The following is a 26835-nucleotide window of genomic DNA, read 5'->3' on the forward strand; positions in this document are numbered from 1 at the left end:
TGAGGAGTTTTCAAGTATTTTAAACCTCAAAAAAGAGTTAAAATATAGATACATTGTCATTTTGAATCGGTAATGGTAAAAAAACGGTTAAAATTTTGAATCAAAACAACACGCAACCAGGCGCACACTTTGAATCAATCCAAGCAGCCCCCATCAGCATGTGTGTATGTGTGCAAGCAGCATAACTTCCCCTCACTGAAAGCATAAACTGCATCTGTGTGTGTTGGGTGTTTCTGGTTTGTTTTGATGCGGTAATCACCCTCCACCAGATCAGCCCAGACGAAAAAGCGTACGATAAACGTTCTGTAAGAATTGCCTCTTAAAACTGTTTACCTATTCGAGCTAACAATTTGCACCACTACCACAACCATCACCACCACCACCACATGACCTATAATTTGAATGTGAAAAATGACCCCACATACCAGCCACCCCCATACAACCCGCCGTACAGATAAGGGTGTAGCAGATTTGGGTTAAAATTATCAATCTCTCTTCCATTCGATTGCTTCGCTTCACTGTGCGTGTGTGTAGTCCGCTCGGTCGACCGCTTTGGAAAAAGTCACCCCAGCGACACGATGACGACGATCGCCAGCATTGCCGTACGCAGTTCACGGCTGTCAAGTGCCATCGTCGGTGCGTTTGGAGGCAAGTCTACCAGCTGGATACATCCACAGGCTGTTTCTTCTAGAAGGTAATATGATTTTTTTGCAACGTAAAAAAAGGAAAAATAATTTGAGTTAATTTTTACCTCCATAAAGATTCATTTCCAACTCCACCGTCAAAGCGATGCGTTTCGTTCAGTTCCGTACGGCCGCCACCGGTGAGAAGCAGCGGCTCGGCGTCTTATCGGAGGATGGCACCCAGGTGTCCGACATCTCCGACCGATATGAAGGTGACCTGATAACGCTCATCCGCTCGGGCGCTTCGCTCGACGAGGTGAAAGCGTCGGCCGCGAAAGCTGCCCCGCTCAAGGTGGATAGCGTCGAGCTGCTCGCTCCGGTTACCAACCCGCAGAAGATTCTGTGCGTCGGGCTGAACTACAGCGGGCACTGCGAGGAGCAGAACAAACCGATCCCGAAGGAGCCGATGTTTTTCAGCAAGTATGCGACAACGATCGTCGGACCGCATGATGACGTGATCGCGCACAAAATATCCGATGTATGTGGTGATACGCAGCAGGGAAGGATCTTAAATGCTCTTAATTAAATGCATTGCAATTTGTAGCAAATCGATTGGGAAGTGGAGCTGGCGGTCATCATCGGCAAGAAGGCGAAAAGTGTGGCCAAAGCGAACGCAATGGACTACGTGTTCGGGTACACCGTGGCGCAGGACATTTCCGCACGCGATTGGCAGAAGCAGCGCAACGGTGGCCAGTTTCTGATCGGCAAATCGATGGATACGTTCTGTCCGCTGGGTCCGGCTGCCGTGCACAAGTCGCTGGTGAAGGATCCACACCAGCTGGCGATCAAGTGCAGCGTGAACGGGGTCGAGAAGCAGAACGGTAGCACGAGTGAGCTGATCTTCCGCATTGACGACATCATCGCTCGGGTTACAGAGTGAGTAGGGAGGGGGGTTTGAAGATGATGCGGGGGCGAGTTTTGAAGATGATTTTTACATTGATTTTCCGATTTTTTTTCCAGATCCATTACACTGCTGCCTGGGGATGTCATTCTGACGGGAACGCCGGCCGGTGTCGGTATGCATCGCAAGCCGGCCGAGTTTTTGAAGCCAGGTGACGTTATCGACAGCGAGATTGAGGGTCTTGGCAAAATCAAGAACAAGGTCGTTGCCGATTCCTAAAACGAGAGGGACAAAGTAATAGGAAGAACAATTGACCACCTCCCCTCGAAAGGAGCGACAGTTTGCCATTTTACGGGTTCGTTTGGCCGTTGGGACAAGGAAGAGCAATAAAAATATTTACAATTTATACTCTTCATTTCAAATGGAGGGAAATTAAATCGCGTGTGTTCGGATTCAAATGCACTCCCAGCACTTCTGAGTTCTTCGGTCGTTGAGTTTTAACCCTTTCATTTTAATGTTCCAACTACAAATGCACCTTCTCCGTAACTTCACTTCAGCGGCTTCCTTCGGGTGTACACGAACTCCTCCCGCGTGTGGTACGGTGTGTACGGATCGTCGATGTAGTACCGGGGACGCTTCCAATACTTGGTTACCATCTTGTCCAGCAGCGTCGATTGTGTCGCATTCACCAGCACGTGCTGCCGCAGCCGGCGCTTGCGGTTCGCTTTCTTGCGCCACATTTTCTTATGCCGGCCGGAAAGCGTCCGTATCCATCCGCCCCAATCCAGCCGCTTGAAGCGCTTGATGACCGCCTTCACCGTCTTCCTTTTGCCTTTGCGCAGTGAAAACTTGATCACGGTACGGCTGGGTTGCGTTTGCAGCAGTGGCGAGGATGCTACGGCATCAAGCAGCCGGACGGCGGCGACGGGTTTGATGAGTCCGGCCGAGCTGGAAGGAGTGCCAGCGATCGTGCTGCGAAGGGATGAAGCTTCGGCGGACCGTAGAAAGGTGGAAAAAGTACGGCTTGTGTTTAGAGCAAGCGATGAACCCACCGGCTGCATCCGACTAGCTAGGGTTCTGGTTTGCACCATTTGGCGTACAGCTAAAAGATACATAGAAAAAGATTGTCAACACAACAAATTAAATAAAAGGCACACAAAAAGGCTCACTCACCCAGTGAAGCAATATTCCTAATCATTTTGCTAGTGGAATTTTCTGTGTTTTTCCGGCAGAAAATTCCCCACCAAAGCTCTTCAAAACATTACGAGCTCCTCACGTAATGACGGCGGATTGGCGTATTTCACCTCCTGCACGCGCACTGACAGCTGTCAACGAGGCACGAGCGCCGCCACCGCATGCTTTGTGTTTGTTTACGTTTGCTCAAGCGCTGTGTACCAAAAAGGGGAACGGAACAAAAATGGCTCAGGGAAAATTGAAAGTAAAATCGAAACAACCGCCAAATGCGAAGAAAGCCGCCAACAAGAAGAAAGGAACGGCATTCAATAAGCGAAAGAGTAAGTGTTATGATTGCAGGAGTTTTTGTCATTTCCGAGTGTTTTGATTACAATTGGCCCTTCTTCGTTTGCGCAGATGCACCGATCCAGTCGAAGAAGCACAAGTTTGAGGAGGCGCACAAGCTGAAGCAGGTCATTACGAAGACGGTTAACAAGAAGAACGAGGACGACATACGGAAGGTGGCGTACGAGGGGCAAACCAAGCTCAGCCAGGCACAGCTCGCGGTCCAGGAGCATCATCGGAAGCAGGCGGAGAATGATGCAAGCGAGGCGGGCTCTTCGAAGGGATAGTTTTAAACCCAGTGTAACGATTTGTGTTCGGATTGTTCTTGGGCGAACTGTACTATATGTTTAAAGGCAAAACGGAGTTCGTTTTGACAATAAAATGCGTTTATTAAAATGAAAAGTATGCTCCAATAGGATTAAATCTTAGTAAATACTTACTAGAACAGATTCCATGACTCAAAGATGTACATGGATACTCAAACCAGTATCACCCGTCACGACACGTGCGTTGAGGTCAACTGGTTGAAGTGCGGTAACAGCCCCACAACCGATACCTCCGATACCTATAGGAAGATAAAATGTAAAACCCAACATTCCCCTTCTCCCCAGTTACCTAAATGATCAATAAAACACCATCGAAAGCTTTGTTGTTTTAAATACTAAGCAATCACCTAACCGACAATACCATGATAGCGGAAGTGCAATGCTTAATGCATGGTTTATTGGTTTCAGTTCAATTGAGTTCAAAGTTACAGCTTCAAAATTTACCTGTGGCTGCCTCGACAACCGAATGACTCCACTCCATCTCCGTCCAGTGTAAAAGCGGCAGCATATCCTTGGGTAACGACGGATACCATCGTCTCCCTTTACTTCTTCGCAAACGAAATCTTCATCGCGTGCGTCGGCGTAATCTTGAACCCTTGCAGCGCTTCCCGGGCCGCCCCGCTCTGCAGTTCCGTCGCAAACTCCACGAACGCAATGTCGTGCCGGTTCGGCACCAGCCGCACCTCCTTGAAGCCCGGGAACTGGTTGAACAACATCGACAGCATCATCTCGTTCGTTTCCTCCGGCAGGTTGGTCAGGAAGAGGATCTGGTTGGGCGGCTGCTCGGCCGTCGCCGAATTGTTTGTCGCACCCACCTCGCCCGCATTCTTCAGCTTCTTCGCCTTCTTATCCTCCGTCTGGATGGGTTTCGGTTGCTTGACGCGCTTCGGCCGCTCCTGGAACGTGCCCTTCAGCTTCGCTATCATGTCGCTGTCGGTTTTGCAGTAGTTGATGCGCATCGGCTTGTCGTAGAAGGGGAACCCTTGCATCGTGCGCATCGCATTGGTGGCGCTCGAGATCTCCTTGAAGATGATAAACGCCTGGCCCCGCATTTTGAGCGTCTTGTACGCGACAATGTCGAGTATCTGGCCGAACTGGGAGAAGATGGCGTAGAGCGACTTTTTCAACTCCACCTTGTTGATCTTCTCGTTCAGGTTGTTGATGTAGATGGTGTGATTTGGTCGGATGTCCATTTTCGCTGCTCGCACACTACACTAGTTTTGCACTAAAATACAGTAGCTTTTCTGTAAATTATGTTCAATTTTACGGCAATGTGTGAAAAATTTCCCTCCGCCAGAAAGGACGCTAAACGGTAAAAGTAAGGTTCAGCCCTCTACGTTACGCTAGCGTTACGCGTAACGCCTGTTTATCACCAACCCAAGCAGCATTTTTGAACACCTGTTTTAACCGCCGTGGATGAGCAAATTAATAGATTATCATGTCTTATTATTGCTTATTTTTACATGATTATTAGAAAAGCAACAATTTTTGAACAATCATAAAAAAGAACGGCAAACGCTAATAAAGATAAAACTCATTGATACTTCATGAGTATAAATAAATTATAGTATTACTATTAGGCCATCATTTTTAACAGCAATCAGAGTTGTAATAACTTCAAGTATTATAATTAATAAAAATATTATACATAAGAAAGGGTTACTTATAAAAAATGATTATTTATTTATTTTCCCAGCTGTTGATAAAGCAGGATAATGAAATACATACAAATATTTATTAACTTCATTAACCTAACTTTTAAAAAGAGCCCTCGCACCTAAAGTAATGTTTGTTCAAAATGGCCGGAACAATAGAGTGAATAGGTTATAATTATATTTCATATATACAATTTATTTATAAATATTTTTAATATTTTATATTTTCTAATCATAGGAAATGTTACTCCAATTGAAAGCTTTTGGGATGTTTATGAACTTCTTTCTTTCAGACTATTTTTCATAAATCATAATGGAACAATGAAAAATATTGAACTTTTGATTTACTCGTTATTTAAAAATTAAATCTCGTAGAAATCGATTCATTTTAAAGCAATTATTTTTTTTATCGCAATTTAAAGTATTTTTTATTCAAATAATGTACACTGGTCAGTCGCCTGGATGACAAAACTGTAATTAAAATGCTGCTTGGGAATATTTTAAGGGATGTAACGCTTCTCCAATGTAACGTAGAGGGCTGAGCCTTACTTTTACCCGCTAAACAATGTTCATGCCCTGAGCGAGCTGTCATAAGTGACGTTTATTGGGCCGAGCGCCGGTCGCGTGTTTATAGCGCGCGGTTGAGTGCTTACGACTTTCGAACCGACAGCGCACAGACACTCTCTTGTCGGTTTTCATTGAAAAAGTAAAACATAAACCATGGTTTGATTCTATTTTAATGTAGTTTGTGTAGTGCTTTATTTGGCTTTCTCGTTTCCATTTTAGTTTGCCACCGATAGACGATTTTAAACCGTCCTGATTTTTACTTTCTTTTTACATGCTACAGACAGACACACAGATCCACAGCTTACAAAATCTTTGCTGCCGTGACACGCGTTTTCTTTTTACCATCTCGAATCATTACTATACCAATATACTGAAATAGCGTGTACATCGCAGCCTAATATTAACTTGATAAAGGGTTCACACACACACACACTCACACAAGCATGCTTCTTCCGCAGGGGAAAGAACATACAGTTGCTACCGGTAGTAATCGTTGGCCAATAGTTTTGTTGCTTAAATGTCTCAAATAAATTAGCAGCATTTCTTGTAGATGAAGATACCCTCCTCTTGCAAGAGGTTGCATCTTTCTTAGTATAGAGCTGAACCGCTACGACAAGTCCTAAATGCTAAACCGTCCTCGAAGCGAATCTTCCACCTGTCAGCTAACTTTTTTTTCATCAATTTCAATTAATAAAGAATCTAATCACTTATATAAAATATGTTCCATAAATGGTTCGGAAACGTAGGTAAAATTCATGCAATCAATTATAATAACCACAAGTCGTACTGCTGAAGCGTCGCAAACCATAAAAGTAAAACAATCAGCTGGCAATTGTCTATAGTGATTAGGGGGTAGGCGGGGAGGGTTTGCGGTAGTAAAATGCTCGTTCTTGCACGTTTGAAAATATCACAAACATAATAAATGAACAATCCTCCTCCTTCCCACTTGGTAGTGTAAACGAGTGCAACGATAGTTTTTCCTTTACCGGGAAGGGTTCCTGCACGGCACGGGTTAGTAGGTTGAAAGATGTATCAGAACATTCTATGTACAGACAGAGGTGCCAAGAGGGCGTTGCTGTGTACCGCGTGCTGGACAGACACATAGAACATAAGAGGTGGGGGGGGGGGAAGGATATTTGTCTGTTGTGTGTCGTATAGTAATGAATATCAGAACTGCTTATTATATGTTGTGTTTTTTCTTCTTTAAATACATGCACGCGCAGTCGCGTAATCCTAGCGCCTATTTTACGCCCCCACATAATGCGCATGCGGTAGTTAATTTATGATATACTTCTTCGTCTACCCACCGTGCGACCATCGTGCGTAAACCAAAATGTAAAAGTAACTCTTGTATAGCCTTGTGCCAATTACACCGTACTATCGATTAATTACACTCATCTAAATAAAATGTGGGGAACTGGTTGCGTGTCATTTAAGTTGAACATCAACTCGCGCGCTTTCTACCTTTTTTGTTAAAATTCTAATAAGAAAAATAGTTGAACGTGGCTGCTTCCCGTGGCTGCGCGCTACTCACACGGAGGGTGGTGCACTGTATGTATTGCGCCAAACGAACTTAACCGCTGCAAACTTCCGAATGGTCATCCCATGCGTTAACCTGAAATGAGGGGAGGAAAAAGGAAATAATTCCAATCGTTAACATGATGGTTCGTTTAAAAGAAAAAAAAAATGCACAATTACCTGACACGCCCGGCTACAGTACCACTGATTGCCACAGCCCGCACACACGAACTTAGCTTCCTGCTTCTTGCAACCCTGACACTGTGGCACTTCGTTCTCGTTGATCTCGGCACCGCGGCGCTTGCCACCGTGCAGGGCATTCGAGTCCCGCTGGCCCATATCGTCCCCTTCGTCGATCACCAACCGATCGGCACTGTCATCCGCTTCATCGTCCTGCAAAAACAACATGAAAAAAGCATTGTATTAGTAACAAAGTCTTCCTCTAAAGGACGCTACACAAAGTACGCACTAAATTGTACAGCTGCTGTTCGCGAAGCCTCTGCTGCAGCTGCTGGTGTTGCTGCTGCTGCTGGGCAAGCAGCGTCTGCTGGAAGCTCGACCCGACGACGGGCGTGATTGAGATTTCGTTCGTGTTCTTCGACAGGTTCAGGCCGCCGGCCAGATTGTTGGTCTGCAGGTTTGCCAGCGCACCGGACGTCACGGTCGACGAGGACGACTGCGCGTTCATGCGCTCCGGCACGGTAAGCAACCGGGCGAGCGTTGGCGAGAAGCTGTTAAAGTTACCGACGGCAGCGGCGGCGGCGGCTGCTGCTGCGGCCGCAGCCGTACCCGGGCGGGAGGCCGATTTGGTAAGGATGCCGTGCAGCAGCGAGTTGGTGCTGCTGTTGACGGCGCTTAAGTTTGCCCCGGTGAGCGAACCATTGCCATGGGATGTGTTCGCCCCGAGCAGGTCCGAGTGGGCGGTCGAGTTCATCACGGGATGAAGCGTCACCTCGGGCAGGGAGCCCTTCGACAGCAGAGACGACTGTTGCTGGTGCAAACTACCGGGCTGGTGGTGCTGCTGCTGGTGCTGCTGCTGCGGGGACTGCTGCGGAGACGAGACGGTGGTGTTAGTGGCACTCGAGGTGGCATGACTGTTCAGTAGCTGCAGGTTCGACAGCAGATTCTGCTCGTTCTGGCTCATCTTGGCAAACTGGGCAAGCACATCCTTAAAGAACTGCTGGCTGCTGTTGGCCGCCCCGGTGGCGGACATCAGCGACGAGAGCAGCTGGTGGTTCGAGCTGCTCTGGCTCGAATCATTGCTGGACGGACGGGACGTCTGCGAAACATAAGGGTGGCGATGGCGTGGTCAGAGAGAAGGGGCCAGAAATGTCGGCATGGATCGAGTTCAATATGGGGGAAGGAAATGACACAAAGAGGATTGTGCTTTTATCATATGTGTGCAGTGCTGCAAAATGTCATGAGCATCACGAGATATTCACCAACGAAAACAATGCACATATCCGTGGGAGCTTGATGCTCATTGCTGATACTGATACTGATACAATGTGCGTCATGACATGCCGAACGCACCATGCGAATTGAGTCCAACGCGATACTCTGACTGACAAGCTGTGCTTAATGCCGTTGCAAGCATAATCATGACTTTTCTGGCTGTCAACAGTGCCTGCCAAATGCCACTGTTTCAGTCACCAACACTCATGACTGAAACGAAGCTCAAATCAGCTCACGTACACAACTGAAATGATCAGAGGTGAGACTCAAACAGTTGGTGGATCAATCACATGCTTGGTGGCATTTTGTTTTTGGCATCCAAGTCTTCATCACTCACTTGGTCATGACATTTTCTGTCAGTGATAATCACGAAATATACTACAAGCAACAAAATGAGCATGATATCTCGCTCTGTCAGTTTTGATGGTCTGTTGGGTCTAACAGAGCGAGAAACCATGCTCATTTTGTTTCTTGCAACCACTCGCACGTACCGCATATCTCCCATAACTATCGTGATGATCACTGACTGAAAATGTCACCACCAAGACACCAAGACCAAGAGTTGATCGCACACAATGTCACCAAGCATGTGATGGTCGCAACAACTGTTTGAGTTTCACCTCTGATCATCACAGTAGAGCTCGTGACGCTGACATTATTTTGTTTCAGCCGAAATTTGTTATGACTATGTCAGTGATATTTTGTAGAACTGATCACAGTGAAAAAAAAATGTCATGACAAAGTGACTGACTAAACCGTTGGTTGCTAAAATGTCACGAAGCATGTATTGGTCACACCAATCGTATTGAGTATCACCTCTGATCATCACAATTGAGTACGTGACGTTGACATTTTGTTTCAGTCAGATTTTGTTATGACATTGAAGAGTGACATTTTGCAGCACCCCATATGTGCTTCTTCAAATTTCATTTTCCAAAGGATATTTAAATATTGGACGATTGATGAGAGTTGTCGTGCGATTAGGATTAGTTGATGTGCTTAACCATATATTATCCGTACCAACAGTATTAGAGCGATGTGCTTGTAACATATACCACAGTTTGCCAAAGATGAGTCGGAATGTTGATTTTTTTTAAATAATTTGATTCAAAACACCTGAACTACATGATTTTACCCCCATATGAGCGATGAAACTAATTCTAGCAAACACACACACGCACAAAGCTATACATACCTCAGCGGCCGCTAGCAGCTCGGAAATGCGGTTCGCCACACTGTCCGTCGAGTTGGGGCGTGCATTGGCCGGCGATTTGGCACCCGACAGTGCGGTCAAGCTGATGGCACCACCCTCCCCGAACGAACCGAGGCTATTGCCGGCGGACGTCCCATTGTTGCCGCTGCCACTACCGCCGCCCACGTTCTTCAACCGCCGTCCGCGGCGCGGCACATTCTCCGGATGCTTCTGCCGATAGTCCGCTATAATACTGCTCACATCCTTGCGCATACCCTGGCGGCCGATTTGCAGCTGCTGCTGCTGCTGGAGATGGTTGGCCGAGTTCGACCCACTGGGATTGTGATGGCCGTTCAGTAGTGCCTGCAATTACACCGACAACAAGATGATTAGTAGTGTTAATAACAAAGCGCTGCGCAAACTGCCATCGCACACACCATTGCACACTTACCGTCGCAGAGCCGCCACTGTTCGCACTGTTCGACGATCCGGTCAGTCCGGCCGAGATGGCCAGATTGTTCAGTATTTGCTGGTGGTTGCTGAGCACCGGTTTCGGCAGTATCTGGCGCTGGATCTGTACCGCGGCGGACTTTTCCTTCGCCACCTCGACCGGGTTCATGTTGGCGCGCGCGTTCAGTATCATGGTGGCCGTCTGGGGCAGCGGTACCATCGTGACCGCATTGTTGCTGCTGTTGAACTGCGACACGAAGCTGCTGGTGCTGTCCTTGCCGCTTGCCCGCTTGCTGCCGGTCTGCACGCTGCTGCTGCTGCTGCGTCGGTTCGAGATCAATGAGTTGCCAAAGTGGTGGTGACCGCTGCTGTTGCTTTTATCGGCACCGTTCGTGGTGCCGTTGTTGCCACCGCCGAAGCCGTAGTGCATCGAGTTGGCAACGGAGGCCGGGCGGATCTCCACCTCCGGCGGCGGTGTCGGCGGCCGTGGCCCCACAGACGAGGACCGTCCACCGCCGCCCGGCTGATGGTGGCTGCTCAAGTTCGACGAGTCCAGATGGCTGTACACCGACACCTCGCCCAGCCGCGTGTCCATGATGCCGATCACGTGCTTGCGGCGGTTTAGCCGAAGCAAAATTTCCTCCTTCACCTTCTTCAGGTGCAGCAGATTGTTCCACTTCATCTCGGTGTCGCGGATCATGTCGTTCAGCGTTTGGATTTCCTTCACCAACGCATCGGTGTGGCTCTGAATCTCATCCACCGAGGTGTTTGCCGTCGTTTCGATGTACTCGTTCACGACCTGCTCGTGCGTGTGATAGTTGGCATCCACCTCCAGCTTTAGCTTCTTGGCCGGTTCGAGCGGCTCTTCCGATTCGGCCGCACGATCGGCCGCCTCTCCCGTTCGCCGCTCTTCCTCGGACTCTACGGAGCGTCTACGCTTTCGACTGCCCGATGGGTGGCCCACTTCCTGCTGCTGTTCGACTGCTTTGTTTCGGGGCGCATTTACTCGTTCCCCGGCACGTGCTGACGGGGTGCTGGCGGAGGCTCGCTGTTTGGACAGATTTTGTGCCTCATCTGCTTCCTCTTCCTGCTCCTGTTTTACCTCCAGTGCTGCTGCTTCTTGCCCTCTTTCCAGCCGTTTCTGCTGCGCCTTTTTCGGGTCCGTTACGGGCGTTGAGGTGACAACGGTCTTATCGTGCATATCGACGGCGCTATCCTTTCCGGAGGCGCCCGTTTGCGATGTGGTGGTAGAAGCTCGCCGCTCATCGAGACGCACCTCCGGCTCGCTGCTGGCTGAGCCATCCGTCGTCGTCATCGTCGTGCGCTTTTCCTTCGCCGGCTCACCGGCCGCAGTTAAGTCCATGGCACTGTCGTTCTCGTTTTTGCCGCCCGCTTTCCGCTCACCGGTTTCACCCGCCGGCTCCTCATCAACGTCCATCTGGAATGTTAGATCATCGTTGAAATCCTTCTCGCGCTGCCGCTTCTCATCGTCCGCCTCACTGCCATTCTGCTCCATAATATCGTCGTCGAGGCCAGCCATCACATCGTCGGCGGTAGGTTCCGCTAGCTGGCCGCTTGGTCCCGTTGGCGCGGCACTGCCATCTTGCTTCTGCTCCGCGTTAGTGGCTTTGCTTTCCGATTCGCTTGCACCTTCCTTACCGCTCGCTGCCTCCTTCACAGAGCCATCGCTAGTAGCTTCCGTCAGCTTGCTGCTCTTTTGCTCCACGGTTTCGGTGCTTGCGGAACTGTTTACCGTGGGCGTGATCGCGGTGGTGACCGGTTTCTTGGCCGTCGGCGCAGTGGACGACAGCACCGACACGGCATCGTCGCTCGAGTCGGCAATCTTTTCCGACACCTCGACCGCGGTCGCTGTTGGCATCTTCTTGCCGTCGTTGTCCGGGGTCGTGCTGGAGATGGTGCTGCTGGAGGACTTCTCTACCGCCGGTTCTGCTGCGTGGTTGCCAGTTTCTCGGTTGCCCTTTGCTTGTGCCTCGGCACCTTCTTTGTCACCGCCTGCGGTAGTAGCAGCAGCAGCAGCAGTAGTGGTAGTTTCAGTATCTTTGGTTTCGTTTTCGCGCTCGGTGGAGGTGATTGCAGCGGGGACTGTCTGCGCCGTGATTTCTGGTTGTGGCTTGTCAGCAACTTGCTGCTGCTCCTTTGGCGATGATGCGGTGTATGCCGCCGGCTTCAAGCTGGTCGTTAGGGTATGCACTTTCGAATCCGAAGACACCGCTACCGCATCGTCACTGTCTTCCATAACGTGCATGCTTCGTTTGTTTAATCTGAAAATATAAGAAACAATGACAAATATTTCGTTAGTTTTGAAATTTTGAAGTATAATTGTTTCTAAGAAATGTTTTTTTTAAATGTATTATAAACATAAAAATACAAACAACACCAAACACCTGCTGTTGCATCTCCAAGTGAATACAACACCATCCTTTACAGCACGTTGACCCTCTGCCTGACATTAATCAATTCCAGCACATCACTCACACACACACACAGCAACTGACAGAGCGCCGCACATTGCAGAATTGCACAGCGCTCGTCTTTTCATCTCCCGCGAAGGCCCTTTCGATCAGTTTTCCCCCTCCCTTCCCTTCCCTTGCCATGGAAACCAATCGCGGCACCTTTACGCGGCGGTGCATCCTTTGATCTTCTCCGCGTCACCGTAATGTTTTAGTGATGTGATCTCCGGAGCGTACCCAGGCACTCCGATCCGATTGTATGTCCAATTCCGACAGCGACTCCGGTCGACTCCAAAGACTCCAACTTTGGATGACTCCGACTCTGACTTCAGACGATTCCGACTTCGGATGATTCCGATTCCAACTCCGAATTTGGAAAACTCCGAATGACTCCGGATGGCTCCGTATAATTATTGGGGTCCGATTCCGACTCTGCCAAAATTCGAACCATTAGTCATGCCCGGAGTTGGAGTCGTCCGAAGTCGTCAGGAGACGTCCGGAGTCACTAGGAGTCGGAGTCGAAGTTGCCGAAGTCGTCGAAGTCGGAGTCGTCCGGAGTCATCCGGAGTCGTTTGGTGTCGTCCGAAATCGCCCGGAGTCGTTTAGGGTCAGAGTCGTCGGGAGTCGGCAGGAGTCGGCCTTCGAAATAAAGGAATCCAACCGAATGACTCCAATTCCCGACGTCTCCGGACGACTCCGACTCCCAACGTCTCCGGACGACTCTGACAATTCCCAACGACTCCGACGACTCCAAATGACTCCGAACGACTCCGACCGACTCTGGATAATGCTGGGCGGACCTACCTTCCAGAGTTGGTTTTAAAATTCGGAAACGAATCGGAGCCGACAATAGATTTTTGCAAAGCTTTACCCATCACTAGTAGCATTCCCGCATCGATGCACTAGTAAAGGAGCAACAGCTGCATCCTCCCTTCAAGGCTACACATCAACAACAACATCTGACATGGATTGGGTTTGATTAGCTTGGCTGGTCCGGTGGCTCAGTTGGCGGTATGCAAAAAAAAAAGACCGCCGGCTCCGAACATAAAATTCCGCCTCAGCATCCAACAAGGACAATTTGATTAACATAAAAACGCACTCCTCGTTCGCTGCCGTTCTAAGCCGCGAACTGACTGCGTATCTCGAATGTAGTACACATCACACAGCAGCCAATGAACGGTGCAACGGTGATGAAGCCAGAATAGCTTGTTGGGTGATTTGAATATTCGTGTGCAAAGAACGAAACCTGAAAGCTACTTCTGCTGCTGCTGCTGCCTACTAGAGCATCCGCGTGGGAAACTAGAAATCTTGAAGGTCTTAGGCAGCTCGGGCTGCTCGGGAGAATGGTTTGAGAAGAGCGTACAAATCCACACTGCCTGTACATCACACACCAGCATGGCAGAGGGGAAAGGCACCTTCACGCGATGATAGGTGGTGTGCTGACCTTCGGGTGTGCTTGCTGCTTGCTTGCACAACACACTACTATTCTTCATTGCGTTGAGCAGTACGTACTGCCAGGTTTTAAGAAACCTCCAAAAACTCTTACTACTACTGCTGCTGCTGCTACTGCCACCTCTTCCACGGTCAGATGTAATGCTCCGCACCGGGTGGATTGCACTGTGTGTTCTCGCATGTGTTCCGACGCTGACACACTTTCTGGAATGATCGTGGTGCTCTCGCAGTTCCACTTTACGACTTACACAGATACTACCCACTCCCCCCCGTCTATTTGTGGAGCCAGTCGGCCAATAAACCAACTCCCCCTCGCATGCGCGCCTTCACACCCCTTTGATGACCTCGATAACCACACGCTCCGGAGAGTTTGCGTGTGGTTTTCTTGAAGAAATCTTGAAGTCACGGGTACGTTCTAAACGTGTGCCTTGCTCCTTTGAGAGTATTGCCGCTAACAGTATACAGGGCCAAGAACCGAGATCGCTCGGAAACTCCTACGGAAACCCCGACGTGAGTATGTGGTTTATACGAGGTCACGTGTGCTCACACACCCCCCTTTTGAGCTTGGCGGGCGGGTTTTAGCTGAGCCGCATCGTCCGAAGAACCTTGAGAGCCATTTTTCCTCTCACCTCTTCTAACGCTGTTGTGTCGGCTTGTGAGTAGATCGCACATTCTGTACGAGCGGAAATAGGTCATGTTACAGCCAGCGGGCTAACAACTTCTTGCATGTCGATTGCTGGTGTAGTTTGTTGCAAGAGTTACTGAGCTGCAAGCGTACGATCGTGCTTGATCTGCTAATTCTAGCTTGCTGCTGCTGCAACAAGTCATTCCATCTAACCGATTCATTCAACCCTGCCCTTTCCCCTTCCCCTTGAAGGTCCCGCCACACGGCGGTTCCAAGGGCTTCGCGCCAATTGAAGCGCGAACTCCCAAGAACGGGCATTCGATTAGACAGGTTGTTGGCGCGGCGTTTCCGAAGGCGATCGTATTACCCGCGGCCGGCCGTCCCTGGAAAAGTCGTTCCATGATGGCAGCAGTGTCGGGGTGCATGCCCATAACAACTCGAGCCGAGGAGTTGGTACTGCACAAAGGAAGATGCAGGAGCAGGGCCGTCGTCCCAGCCAACCAACCACTTCCGACACGGCGAATGAAGTCATGCGTCGACAGATTTTCACCGTCGCGGCGTGGCGCCGCGCAAGTCCGTGGCATTTGACGAACGCACTGCTAGCTGCTCTTGTTGCTGCCAAGGGTGGGCTTGGAGGAAGGGGGAGCTTGCAAACACGCACACACACACACACACATCGCAGAAATCTTGCACGTTCTTTTCCCTCCGCTCCCGTCGAGGTCGGTCGCCGGAGCCTCGACATAGAGAGTGCGCGCTCGCGCGGAATCTAAGCACCACGGCGAAGGTTATCGAGCTGTGTTGCACCGCTCTCACTCTCTCTTTCTCGCCAGCGCACACATAGGGAAGGTTCTGAGGGGCCCCCCCCCCCCCAAGGGTGGAGGAGGGTGTGTATTGATGAAGTGATCGGTTCGTGCGGTTTGGCTCACAAGGGGGTAATTGTTATTGCCAGTTTGATTAGGTCTCTCACTCGCTCTCTCTTCCTCTGTCTTGCGCTCAATGTCCGGGGGAGCAAGAAGAGTGTAATTGGTGTGGCCTTTACACCATCGAGGCGGTTGGACTGCGAAAAGCTCACGCAGCGGGTAAGGTTCTGGCCACCATCACCTGCAGTTGGAGATGGTCACATGGTCCAGATGATTGTTCTTCATTGACATTTAGGTTTCGTGAAGAATTCTTCTAACAATTCCCAACAACCCGAGAGCATCCGGTTTTCCATCACGCACCAAAACGTGCAGCGAGAACCTTTTTCTGCCTCCCCCAAAATTCCCGTGTTGTACGTGGTTCGCGCAAAGTGTACGCGCTGCTAAAGCCCTCTACTTCACATTTCGCTCCCTTCTGTTCCGTGTGCACTGAACTGATAAGAAGCTTTTGCGTAAACATTGGTGTGTGCTGTGATGAGCGGTGCTGTATGGATCAGAACGAGAGGAAAAAACAAAGACATTTCTTCATTCAATTCAGCGGGGTGGGTCTCGTCAGACGTCTGCGGAGGGCTACGCCACTATTCCCCAATGGAGCGTTATTTTGCAAGAGCACGTAGCGCAGAAATTGGAATTGGCACGGCAGATACGGCACGCAATTTCACCACCGCAGAAGGGTTTCCGTGTGTTATTAAAACGACGTTCAAGAACAACCGTTCCGCACCGAAGGAAAGTTTTGCGTGGAGGACGACACACACATAAAATTGCTCCAAACCTGTTACAACACCTTGGATGGATCATCTCTCAGCAAAAATGACAATAGCGAAGCGTGCCGGAACGTATCTTCGCGCCACGCTCTGACCTCAATGAGTCATCGGATGCAGGCCGCGAAAGTTGCACATTTTGACGCGTACTTGTACCGCGCGGTGTCTCGTCATGTCTGCGTTGCAATCCCACCGCAAAACCATCTTCCGGGCGATGTGGACAGAATAATACTGCAGCAGTAGCAGCAATGTTAGCACAAAACCCCTGGACGGCGGGGCGAGAAGAAACTTGGGGGTGCTTGGCTGTGTCAAGGTTATGTACATAAAATGCAAAGCGCAAACCGCGGCGGTGATGATGGCCCACCTTTCCGTCTTTTTCGCATCTCTCCGTGCCGTATTGTCCGTCGCAGGGGCCGGGTACTTGATCTTGTACAAATAACTATCGCTTGTTGGTGCACGATCGGTAATGCTACAGCACACGCTGGCGATCGGTTATGTTGGGCCTTGCCGATGAGCGAAAGCATTGTCCATAAATACCGAGGGGCTGCCATCACAGTGGATAACAAAGTGCGTGATTGAGTGGGGGGCTTTGCCTTTTGGCACTCGGTTTGTGTAGTAAAGAGCGACGCAAAATGTTCCGAATTTCTGATGTTGACAGCCGTGAGTGTCTCCTTTTTCATGCGTGGGAACACGGAGCGAAATGGGTACCCTGCTTTGCACGGCTTAAAAGTTTATTTTACAAGTGGATGTTATAAATGTATTCATTGGAGTATTATACACCATGTCCGTTATGAAGCCCGACATTTATCTACAATCAAAGATATGAATTAGGACTAAATAAGAAGAATCTCGCATTTGACAAAAAAAATAGCATTAAACATATGTCAATTTAAAAATATTACATTTTTCTAACATGTTTGAAAAGCAAGCAACATTCATGCATCTCTTTACATAACAAAATGTTAATCCCGGGATACAGCTCGAGTGAAATTGAACGTGAAATTTGGCGTTTTTGCTATATTTCATTAAATTGTCATCAGATTTTAGCTTATCGTATACCGAAAGAAAGAAAATTCTATTCCCCAACTATTTAGATTGTAAAACATATTTAAATAATGAATAAGATGCATTTCATTGTGATTCCCTGCTTTGTTCACGGTGAAAAAATAATCACAAAGAAATGCATTTTATTCATTATTTGAATACGTTTTACATTCTTAATAGTTGGGAAATTAAATATCTATTCTGAATAATATTTAATGATTATGATATTTAATGATGTAGCAAAAAACAAATTTCATGTTCACTTTCACGCAAGGTCTAAATCGACCATTAAAATATACTAATGCTTCGACAGGGGCAAAATATGCCGTCAATCTTGGAACAATTTGGTCGAATCTACTTTGACAGATGACAGTTGCACAGGATATGGTGTTTTATTCATCCATTCAATAGTAAGCGAACGGGCGTAGCTTCAAATCATCCAATTCTATCGATCGTGTAATTTTGTTTTTTGTTTTAGTTTTATTAAAATGTCAAGAAGAGAACACAATTCGCAAAACATACCCAAAAGCAAAGTGGCACATATTTTCCACATGACCACCAATTTTAATAATGGTTTAGTAGTCCCTGTTTGCTCCATAACTATGCTTAATTTGACCGGAATGGGGTATTAGCAGTACGAGAAACTCTTATTTTATTATTTTAGATATAAATAGTTGTTCCGAAAGCTTGTAAAAGTTTTTTTTTAATAAATATTATTTTCTTAACAGACCGATTTATAGCCAAATAATATAAACCTGACTGTATTTGCTATTAAGTGGAAATAATTATTAATTACAATCCCTAGCGTGCCCGTTTTGCCCCATGCTCCCGCAATTCATTCAAATACGAATACAAAAATACAGTTGAATTGTCATCTTCATCCTCGTCATCATCCTCTGAGAACACGGTGGACGGGACGAAGTGTCCAGAAAGCACTGCAGCAAATCGATCACAACACAAGGGGTCCACCCTGTTTGCGTGGGACAACTCTTCTTCTTCTGCTGCAGGTAAACAAATTTCCGCCCCAGAAGGCCACACAAATTCGAATCTTTTTTTTATGCGCAAGCAACAACGACCCGGTAGAAAGTGACTCAATGATCCATAACAAGCCCAAAGAGTGAGAGAGCGAGAGAGAGCGGGTGGGAAGGGCGGTAGACATGGTTAGGATGATTATCCACCTCCGCACCTCAAGGATCGGTAAATGAAGAGGAGAGAGCGAGCAGGAGAAACAGAGAGGCGGTGGTGGTGGTGAGATACCTTGAGAATCGGCTCACAACCGTCGACGGAAGCCGTCTCAAGGATGAGAGCCTACTGGCGCGCGCGCGCTCGACGGTGGCCTACTTTAAGTGACCGGCACCGGTGCGCGCACTTGAAGGACTAGAGCGAGCGAGAAGACCTTAAAAGTTGCATACAAGGAGGGGGGGAGGGCAGAGGTCAAAGACTGACTTAACCCTCTCTTGAAAGCCACGACACCGAAGGTGGTGGTGCTGCCCTTTGCTGTGGTGCCGCTCCATTAGAACAACCTGTAAGCAGCGTGTAGGTGGTGGTGGTGGTCGACGTATTGACCTTCCGGATCGATCACACCGTTTGGTTTGGGGGTGGTTGTTTTTTTTTCTTGTTTTTTTCATCATGGCATAGCATAAAAACCACTCAAAGCATAGTCTGAGAGCCCCAGCAATCATCTAACCAATTTACGTGCTCCCACACACACACGCACACATCTGGAGCCCCCCGTGGGTCACTGAGCCCTTCTTCTTTAGACAGGCGCCTCCCCCCTTCCAATGGCACGCAAGTGGTTCATTGAACATCAGCAGCAGCTGTCCGTCAAGTGAGGGTTCGTATGCAGACACACGCTCGCCCTCCGTACAACTGCTGCATATGCGCACAGACACACATGGAGGTGTGATTGGGGGGGGGAGGACGGTGGCTGTCGCGGTTGGCCTTAATTTGGCTTTGATTGGTAGAAGGTCGGCACTTTCCGGCTAACCGGTTGCCCCGACCGGCCGGCCTGCCTACTGTGTGTGTGCGCGCGAGTGCTGTTGCTGGGTCAGTCGGCAAACCGGACGGGGTCACGGGTCGCTGCGAATTGCGAACACCGAACTGCACTTGCACCCGGTCCCTATGTGTGTGTGGTTGTACAGAACTTTTACCCTGCCCTGACACTGGCAAAAGGAAGACAGAAAAGTGAAAGGGACGAGAGCGTCGACACAAGAATTGGCAAACAATTGTGTCACAGTGGACACAATTGGTCTATTTTCAAACACGGACTCTAACGCCATTTTTGTGCCTTCGCTACCCCGTAGAAGGTAGCGCGCTGCTTGTTCTATTTCCGGTACCGGTGCACTTACTTCATTCATTGCAAAGTGGGACAAAAGTTTACGGCGAACAAACGGAAGCTTGTTCGCTGGTTCGATATCGGAGCTCCAATCCCCGAAGCTCGGTCCACTACTTGTAAATATTCACTTCAAATTGGATGGTGGATTTGTTTTACTTTTTTTTTTGATATCTTTATCTTCTATGCCACTCGACGCTCGGATCACTGCAAGCTCATTGGAAATTAAGATCAGAGGGGTGATGATGCTCCTCTTCGGTACGCGAACTACGACATCGCAGCGACAACTCCCATTCTAATGTGCTTGCTCTATCGGCTGTTGGGGAGGTAAAACTGGCACAACGTACTCTAGTTGAACTCTTTCCACTAGGGGAGGGGGTTGTACCGAAGCACGAGGGGGGCAAACCGGGAGGAAGGAACTGAGTGGTTGGTGCAAGTGAGCTTGTTTGTGTGTTCTGTGAGCGGGAGAGATGTAATTCGTTGCTAAACAGGAGAGGTGCAATTCATCATTATGCAACGTGACGAGATGCTACACAGGCACAGAAATCTGTGTGTCTCGATTTCAGATGTACTGGATGTAGCTTCACCGATGGAAAATGGAGTAATTATACTTTATTATGTCTGATGTTTTAAGACACTGCAACTATTCCGTCAAGAATATAATATCTTGTACAAAAATAAGAACACTACATATAACATTTTAAGATAATTCAATTGAGCCGCTTATAGGGTTCACGGAGAACTCATAATATCCTAGGACGTGAGTACACATCAAATTAACGTATCCCGATTTACAGACTGCAGAACGGACACGGCATCTACACTGACCCTGGAAGTTATTGCACCTACGATAGATCCCCATACGAATCTCGTACCACGAGTTCCAGAAGGTTCTAGAACCGGCTTAGAAACAGATCCCAACCTCTGCCGGTCATATCTAGCATATCTGGTACTCGAATTGTTCTAAAACTTTAATACAAACGCTTTTGTTATTGGACGAACAGATTTTGCTCTGCGAAATAACTTATAGGGTTTTAAAATAGTTGAATTGATTCTGAGCATCTATGACTCAGGAGCCCATAATATCATAGGACGTAATTAAACATAAAAAAAGACGTTTCCTTACGTTTCCAATCTTCAGACTGCCCTACATCGGTTTTGGAACCGATCTCGGAATCAACGTCTGTCGAACCACGGACACGGAACCTAGAATGTCCTTGGAAATTATTTAACATGCTACAAAATCCATACGAGCCTCGTACCGCGAGATCTAGAAGACTCTAGAACCGCCTGAATAAACAGTTCAAAACCTCTGCTACTCATATCTAGCATATCTGATCCTCGAATTATTGTAAAACTTATCCCAGCACTTATACCTAGATCCAACTCTGAAACTATTCTGGAACTGAACCAGAACCTATCTTGCTCGCGAAACCGGTCCCTTGCTCAACAGCAGTGATTAAATGAAGCAGAGACAAAGTTACAAAACAATTGAGGAAAAACTAATTGTATGCAGTCTCTTCTAGGAGTTCTATGTATGCTTCGGAATGGTTTAGTTTCAGAGAGTTTATATCAGAATATGATATCCTGAATATTGTAATTTGTGTTCTTCATTTCGCTTATTCTTATCATATATAAAAATCTCTAGATCTTCATATACGTCCTAAAGATCTCTAGATCTTTATGATACGTGTAAGCAGAATGTTTAATTTTGGTGAAGTATGGCAAAAATACGTATCTTTGTTTCATAAATAAGCACAATTAAAACCGGAACACTTATATAGAATATTGAATGATAGAATTTTTTAAATAAAGATTGCACACAAAGACCGATACATGATGAAATCATGATCATGGAATGAAGAGATAAGGCGCACAAAAACAAACTATTGAAACAGAATGAACAACATGCTCATTCGATCCAGAGGAACAAGACGACACATTCCTGATACTTGATCTGCCGTGCAAACTCCTGCAGCGGAAGGGGAATTCCGTATCAACTTCAAGCAAAACAGAAAAAATGACTACCACCGTTTAATCAATTATTTATGATTCCCCCCTCTCAGCCACGCCACAGCCACCAGACTTCCTGCTTCTGGTCGACCCCATTTCGGTGCAGAGTTCGGTGCAGCATTGTGGATAATGCATCACTGTGGAGGTGTGGAACACATAAGGAATTGCACACAAACACTGACACGCGATATTACCAGTAGCAGAGCGTGAAGCGTGATGGTAATTAAAATTTATACCTTTTCGACAACTGGTTTCGAAAAAGGGATGGATCGTTTGTCCCACCTTTCCCGCTTTACGGTCACGTCGTCTTCTTACCAAGCAAAGCGACATCTTTGAAACCGTCCGCTCAACACTACTCCCACCCGGCTCGGTATAAGCGCACACACGCATACACTGACAACCATGCGTCTCCACCGAAACCGGATACCGGCCTGCTGCTGCTGCTGCTGCTGGCGGGTGTTGGAGCGCACGTGTGCGCGTATAGGAAGGTGCTGGCAATGCAAATCTTGCATGTGGTGCGTTAACGTCGATCGTGTCCCCCAACGGTCACCCTTAGAGGGAAGAAGTTTGCCAATTACAGCGACAAAACGGTGGCAAGTGACAGCGCGCAACTTGGCCTTGAAAGTGTATAACATCTTCCCTAGCCTCTATAGCGTAACCTGTGGTGTCTCATCGAGTTTAGGACTTTCTGTGAGGAACATTTACAATTGCAGCATTTCAAATCCTAATGTCATCGTTAGGAAATGAATGCTACGATCACCTCAACTTCTATTTATCAACAAGGCATTGTATTTGCTACTTGATCGTCGGCCATTTTATAATCAGCTACACCTCTCCCATCAGCTTCTTTTTGCGTGCGCAACCTTGCGTGATAGGCACTAGAAGAATGCAAGAAAAATCTCGTTCTACTTGGCTCGCTCGATGACCACCATCACCTTTTTAGACACTCACACAGGCGTTTGCGGTTCGGGGTGGGAAGTACTAACCGCTCTCGGAGATGCCGCGAATAGTTTAACTAAACACGCACACACACACGCGCGCATACAAACTCACCCATCGGACGATAAACAGGGGGTAAGCGGCGAGAGTTTGGACGGAAAGTAAAGGGGAGAAGAACTCGTTCTAACCATTTGCAATGACGATAATGCATTCTTCAAAGAGGAAAGAGAACACGTTCCTGTGCCCCCGTAGGGCTCATCGTCTTGTGAGAATCTAGTATCTAGCTCTACTACCTTCCTCCCTTCCCTCTTCATTCCCTCCCATCCCGCCCCCACCAACAAGCAGACTGTTACAGTTGGTGGTGATAGTGGTGGCGAAGTGGCCTCGAGAGCTGCGGTCGGCGGTGCTGAGAAATTGTACAGGAAAAACCTCGCCCGCCGCGCGCTTGCCAACCCACCATTGTGCTATTGTGTGGGAGAGGGAGAGATGATATCGTGTTAAGATAACCGCATGCAAACGGCACGATTCATGAGAGAGAGAGAAAAAAAAGAACAAGAAGAAACACAGCTGTAACATCTAATCCGGGCACGATTAGATGGAGAGAGGAGCCTTAAGAGCTTTTCTACCTCAAGCGGGGAAAGGAAGTTGATCGTGTGATTGTGCTGTGATCGTTGAGGCGAAGGTCAGAACTCATCTCGCAGCTACTAGCCACCCTCTCTCTCTCTCCTTCGCTCTGTGTTTATGGACTTTGCGAAAGGGTTTTCCTGCAATGCAATCACTCGCTTTTCTCGTCTCCTAACTCCGTCGACTCCACAGCACTGAGATGATGATCGAGGGGCCCACAGCGGGTGTTACATAAAAAACTGCCAGGGCCACGACACGGAACTCGACCCCAGCGTCTCGAATGAAGCTCTGCACCTCAAGGCTATATATGTGCCCGCGTGTGTGCGCCTGGGGTGCATCGCCGTATAATGGAGGGTTCGTGTTGCGAGCAAAAAAACAAACAAAAAGTGCACCCTCAACCTGGGAAAGGCAATCGTGAAAGAGAGCAACGTGCCGTGTTTAGAGAAGAAGGTGACCGCGCTACCAATCAACTCTAGAGAGCGAGTCATCAAGGAGACCTCGCCACTCCCCAAGGGTACGCATTAGAATAAGGTTATGGAACGGTTTGCGCTATAAGGTAGAAGTGGATTGACATAAAGGCACAAGTTGCCATCGATCGGTTCTTCTTCCAAGGCGCACGTGCCCTTTAAGGGGCTGCATACTAATAACACAGACACACTGGGTCGGTGCGCAGCCTGCAGTTCTTCTAATTCGGCACGGAACTGCAACGCACCAAGTGAGCGTAGCAAGTGAGAGAACGTGTCGGTGTACCTCCATTATTGCTCTGTTTTCCAAGAATTGTGCTGCTCCTATCTACGCGTCTCCCAATACCCTACTTTTTTCCCAGACATTCCAAACCCTACTTTCACACAGCACGGCACGGGGTGCTAATGTTTCCCATAAGATGCTCCAGTGCATCAGTCTTACGACCACCATTGTTTTGCGCATTGCCTTCTCGCGCCCGCTTATCAATATCAGCAGATCAGGACACAATCAAGGCAGGCATTCGGAGCATTAGCTCAGTCCAGTGGCGGAACTGTGGAGTGCTCCGGTAAAGGGAGGTACACACGCGCGGGGTCTGCTCTTGTTGTTCTCTGGTCGGCGTCATGTAATCGGACGCCATCTTGCCATTGAACTTCAGAGAGATGCGAAACCAGCATGTGAGAAGCTGCTCGGTGCACTTTAAACACCGCAGTAATTCCCCCTCCGTGTGTTCTGCTGCTTCGTCTGAGATAGATCGATTGATCGGTGATGTTGTTGATGGCTAGAGTATTTAAAGCAGCGCTCCTCTGGGGGGAATTATGCGGAAATTGCACGGCCACAACACGAACAGTGGCCATTTCTCGCTCAAATCAGGCTTTCAAAAGGCTGGAGATTGTATCGTCACCAGATAGAGTGCCGAGTGAAAGGAAGATCTTTATCGCCGTACCGAGCGGGAATCGATATCATCGCCTTAAAGCCTCAAAAGATCGATCGCTTAGCGGCCAATCATCGTAACAATTATTGGCGCAGGTGAGTAGCAGCAACAGCAGTTAAGCTTTAGATGCGTTATCTAACATGCAAACCATCCACAGTAATTGAGATGTATACGACCAGTATTGCCAGAGAGCACTATTATCGGGTCATCTTGGTGCCCTCGCCGGCTTGCAAAACTGACCATAAAACAGACCCATTACCTGTTCCGTGGTTATTGCGACGACTCCTTTCAGCAAACTAATACGACCCTTTATCCGGTTGCCATGCAATCTCGCCGGGCCAGTAAGACGCGCCTAATGCCTATTCTCATCGATTTTACGACCCATTTGCAGTTGGGATAACTTCGTACGGTGATGGTTGCCGATAAAAAAAAAAACGACACCCTGCACTGGGCTGGGTTTTGACTGCAGTGAACAGATTCCCGTGTGAGGGGTTTTGGACGTTCTGTTTTAGCGATGACTCAAAAGTACATCTTCACGAGCTAAGCACCGAGAGCAGCGGCAAAGCGATAAAAACAGCTCCATTCCGTTCCGATACGTAACGCTACTGTCGAGTTTGCGAAGTTCGATGCTCTCTAAAAAATCCCTCTCGAGCACCCGAACACAACGAGCACCACCCCTAGCTGGTGGCCAGATTTAGATAAGCTTTGTAATGGAGCGGAGAGAAGCCGGGCAGATGTTGGGGTGATTGGAGAGGGGGGGGGGGGTTTGCAGAGATGCGCCAACTCGAGAGTTCGCTCGTTTGAGCACACATGGCAACTCAACTGAAATCGGCGATCACATAAACAAAACACCAGCAGCAGCAGCAGGAGCGGGAACCGAAGTACTGAAAATACAGGGCTCGGAGGTGATGGACGCGCAGCTGTGGTGGGCAGTTCATTTGCCCCACTTAAAACTCATTGAACGTGTTGTTCTGCTGTTGCTGCTGCTGCTACTGCTGGTGTTGCCAGTGCGCCCGGAAGACCCAAAGACCTACAGAACCAGCAGCATTGGAGGATCTTTGCTTCGACGGGGAGGCACGTACGTTGCAATGAATTGGTCTCATTCATAGCACCGCCATTTGTCGGCCCTGGGTCATAATTCTCATCTCCGTATGACTCTGCACGCGTCTGTCCGTTGCACGGCGAGAATTGAGGTTAGCGAGACCTGGGTGCACAAGATGTGACCAAATGCAAAAAATAACCCTTCACTGCATCATTCGGTATTGAACTGCATCGGTTGAAGTGCGGAGAATGGGAATAAGAAGAGCAAGTGTGTGCGAAAGACTTAAATGGGACATAAACTATAATATTTTACATCTTTTCCTTATGTCTTGGTACTTGGACCAGACGTGTCACTTCCAAATAGTCAAATTTAAGAAGGACATGTTTTCAGTCTGTCGTTTGATTTTTCACGTTTGGACAAATCATTTATGGTGCCATGCCTTTTTTCAAACAGACATGCAAACCTTCTCCTTTCGGGTTCAGTAGTTTGAATTCCAATAATAGCAAACAGAATTAAAATTCTTCCAATTAGATTCGTGTTGATGCTTGAACGTGAAAATATAGGGGGTTCCAAGTCACTTTAGAATGTAAATATTGTTATTCACCGCGTGCAAAATGTTATTCCACATCACGCTGATATTTCATTTCCATCATATACATTTTTAATTTCCTCAGAAAGATTTTCAAGACTTAAACGGTCTGTTTCCATCATTTTTTTCACCGGGGTTAGAAGCCACCAGTTGACCGTTGAAGAGTTGAAAATCATGCTGAACAAATTTAAAAATCATTTTTTTGAAGAGTGATATGGAATAACTTCTTCCACGCGGCGAAAAACATTGTTTACGTTCGAAAGTAACCCGGAAGCTCATGTAATAGACAGTGGTCGATCGGGTAGCTATAAATATAAAGTAAAACGAAGCATTTTAGCAATTAGCACCGTAATAATTTAGGCCCGTGAAGCAAAAAATAAAAAAGTAGCTAAAATCAGCTTACCAGCTAATCAGCTATTTCACGC

General features: G+C 48.0%; 5 protein-coding genes across 8 annotated transcripts in view; 2 read left to right on the forward strand and 3 right to left on the reverse strand.

Moving 5' to 3' along the window:
• Positions 1-199: 199 nt before the first annotated feature.
• Positions 200-1961, forward strand: LOC120958864 (fumarylacetoacetate hydrolase domain-containing protein 2-like). 2 transcript variants are annotated; one of them, XM_040381930.2, is made up of 5 exons: positions 200-305; positions 535-694; positions 762-1161; positions 1228-1559; positions 1644-1961. In XM_040381930.2, exons 2-5 carry the CDS (start codon positions 579-581, stop codon positions 1801-1803), a joined length of 1008 nt encoding a protein of 335 aa, XP_040237864.2. In that variant the 5' UTR covers positions 200-305; positions 535-578; the 3' UTR covers positions 1804-1961. The 2 variants fall into 2 exon arrangements, with proteins under 2 accessions (XP_040237864.2, XP_040237865.2); XM_040381931.2 differs by lacking the exon at positions 200-305 and having other exon boundaries at positions 483-694.
• Positions 1962-2014: 53 nt separating this feature from the next.
• On the reverse strand, positions 2015-2828 carry LOC120958866 (39S ribosomal protein L35, mitochondrial). Its single transcript, XM_040381934.2, has 2 exons — positions 2698-2828; positions 2015-2626 (listed from the first exon to the last, which is right to left on the reverse strand). Exons 1-2 carry the CDS (start codon positions 2720-2722, stop codon positions 2073-2075), a joined length of 579 nt encoding a protein of 192 aa, XP_040237868.2. The 5' UTR covers positions 2723-2828; the 3' UTR covers positions 2015-2072.
• A 43-nt stretch (positions 2829-2871) lies between these two features.
• On the forward strand, positions 2872-3447 carry LOC120958867 (uncharacterized). Its single transcript, XM_040381935.2, has 2 exons — positions 2872-3038; positions 3115-3447. The coding sequence occupies exons 1-2, from the start codon at positions 2942-2944 to the stop codon at positions 3327-3329; spliced, it is 312 nt and encodes a 103-aa protein (XP_040237869.1). The 5' UTR covers positions 2872-2941; the 3' UTR covers positions 3330-3447.
• A 240-nt stretch (positions 3448-3687) lies between these two features.
• LOC120958865 (U1 small nuclear ribonucleoprotein A) lies at positions 3688-4705 on the reverse strand. The gene has a single exon (XM_040381933.2). The coding sequence runs from the start codon at positions 4559-4561 to the stop codon at positions 3911-3913; it is 651 nt and encodes a 216-aa protein (XP_040237867.2). The 5' UTR covers positions 4562-4705; the 3' UTR covers positions 3688-3910.
• Positions 4706-5753: 1048 nt separating this feature from the next.
• Positions 5754-26835, reverse strand: part of LOC120958861 (inner centromere protein A-like) — a 53646-nt gene continuing 32564 nt past the window's right edge. Inside the window, exons 3-7 of one of the 3 annotated variants that reach the window (XM_040381927.2) lie at positions 10207-12487; positions 9759-10118; positions 7578-8153; positions 7289-7501; positions 5754-7205 (exon numbers count right to left, since the gene is read on the reverse strand). In XM_040381927.2, coding sequence (XP_040237861.2) covers positions 7164-7205; positions 7289-7501; positions 7578-8153; positions 9759-10118; positions 10207-12487 — 3472 coding nt within the window. In that variant the 3' untranslated portion in view covers positions 5754-7163. Of the gene's footprint in view, positions 7206-7288; positions 7502-7577; positions 8388-9758; positions 10119-10206; positions 12488-26835 lie in introns of all 3 variants that reach the window. The other 2 variants (XM_040381926.2, XM_040381925.2) reach the window with 2 other exon arrangements.

Source organism: Anopheles coluzzii, chromosome 3 (assembly GCF_943734685.1).
Source record: "Anopheles coluzzii chromosome 3, AcolN3, whole genome shotgun sequence".
Taxonomy (NCBI): Eukaryota; Metazoa; Arthropoda; class Insecta; order Diptera; family Culicidae; genus Anopheles; species Anopheles coluzzii.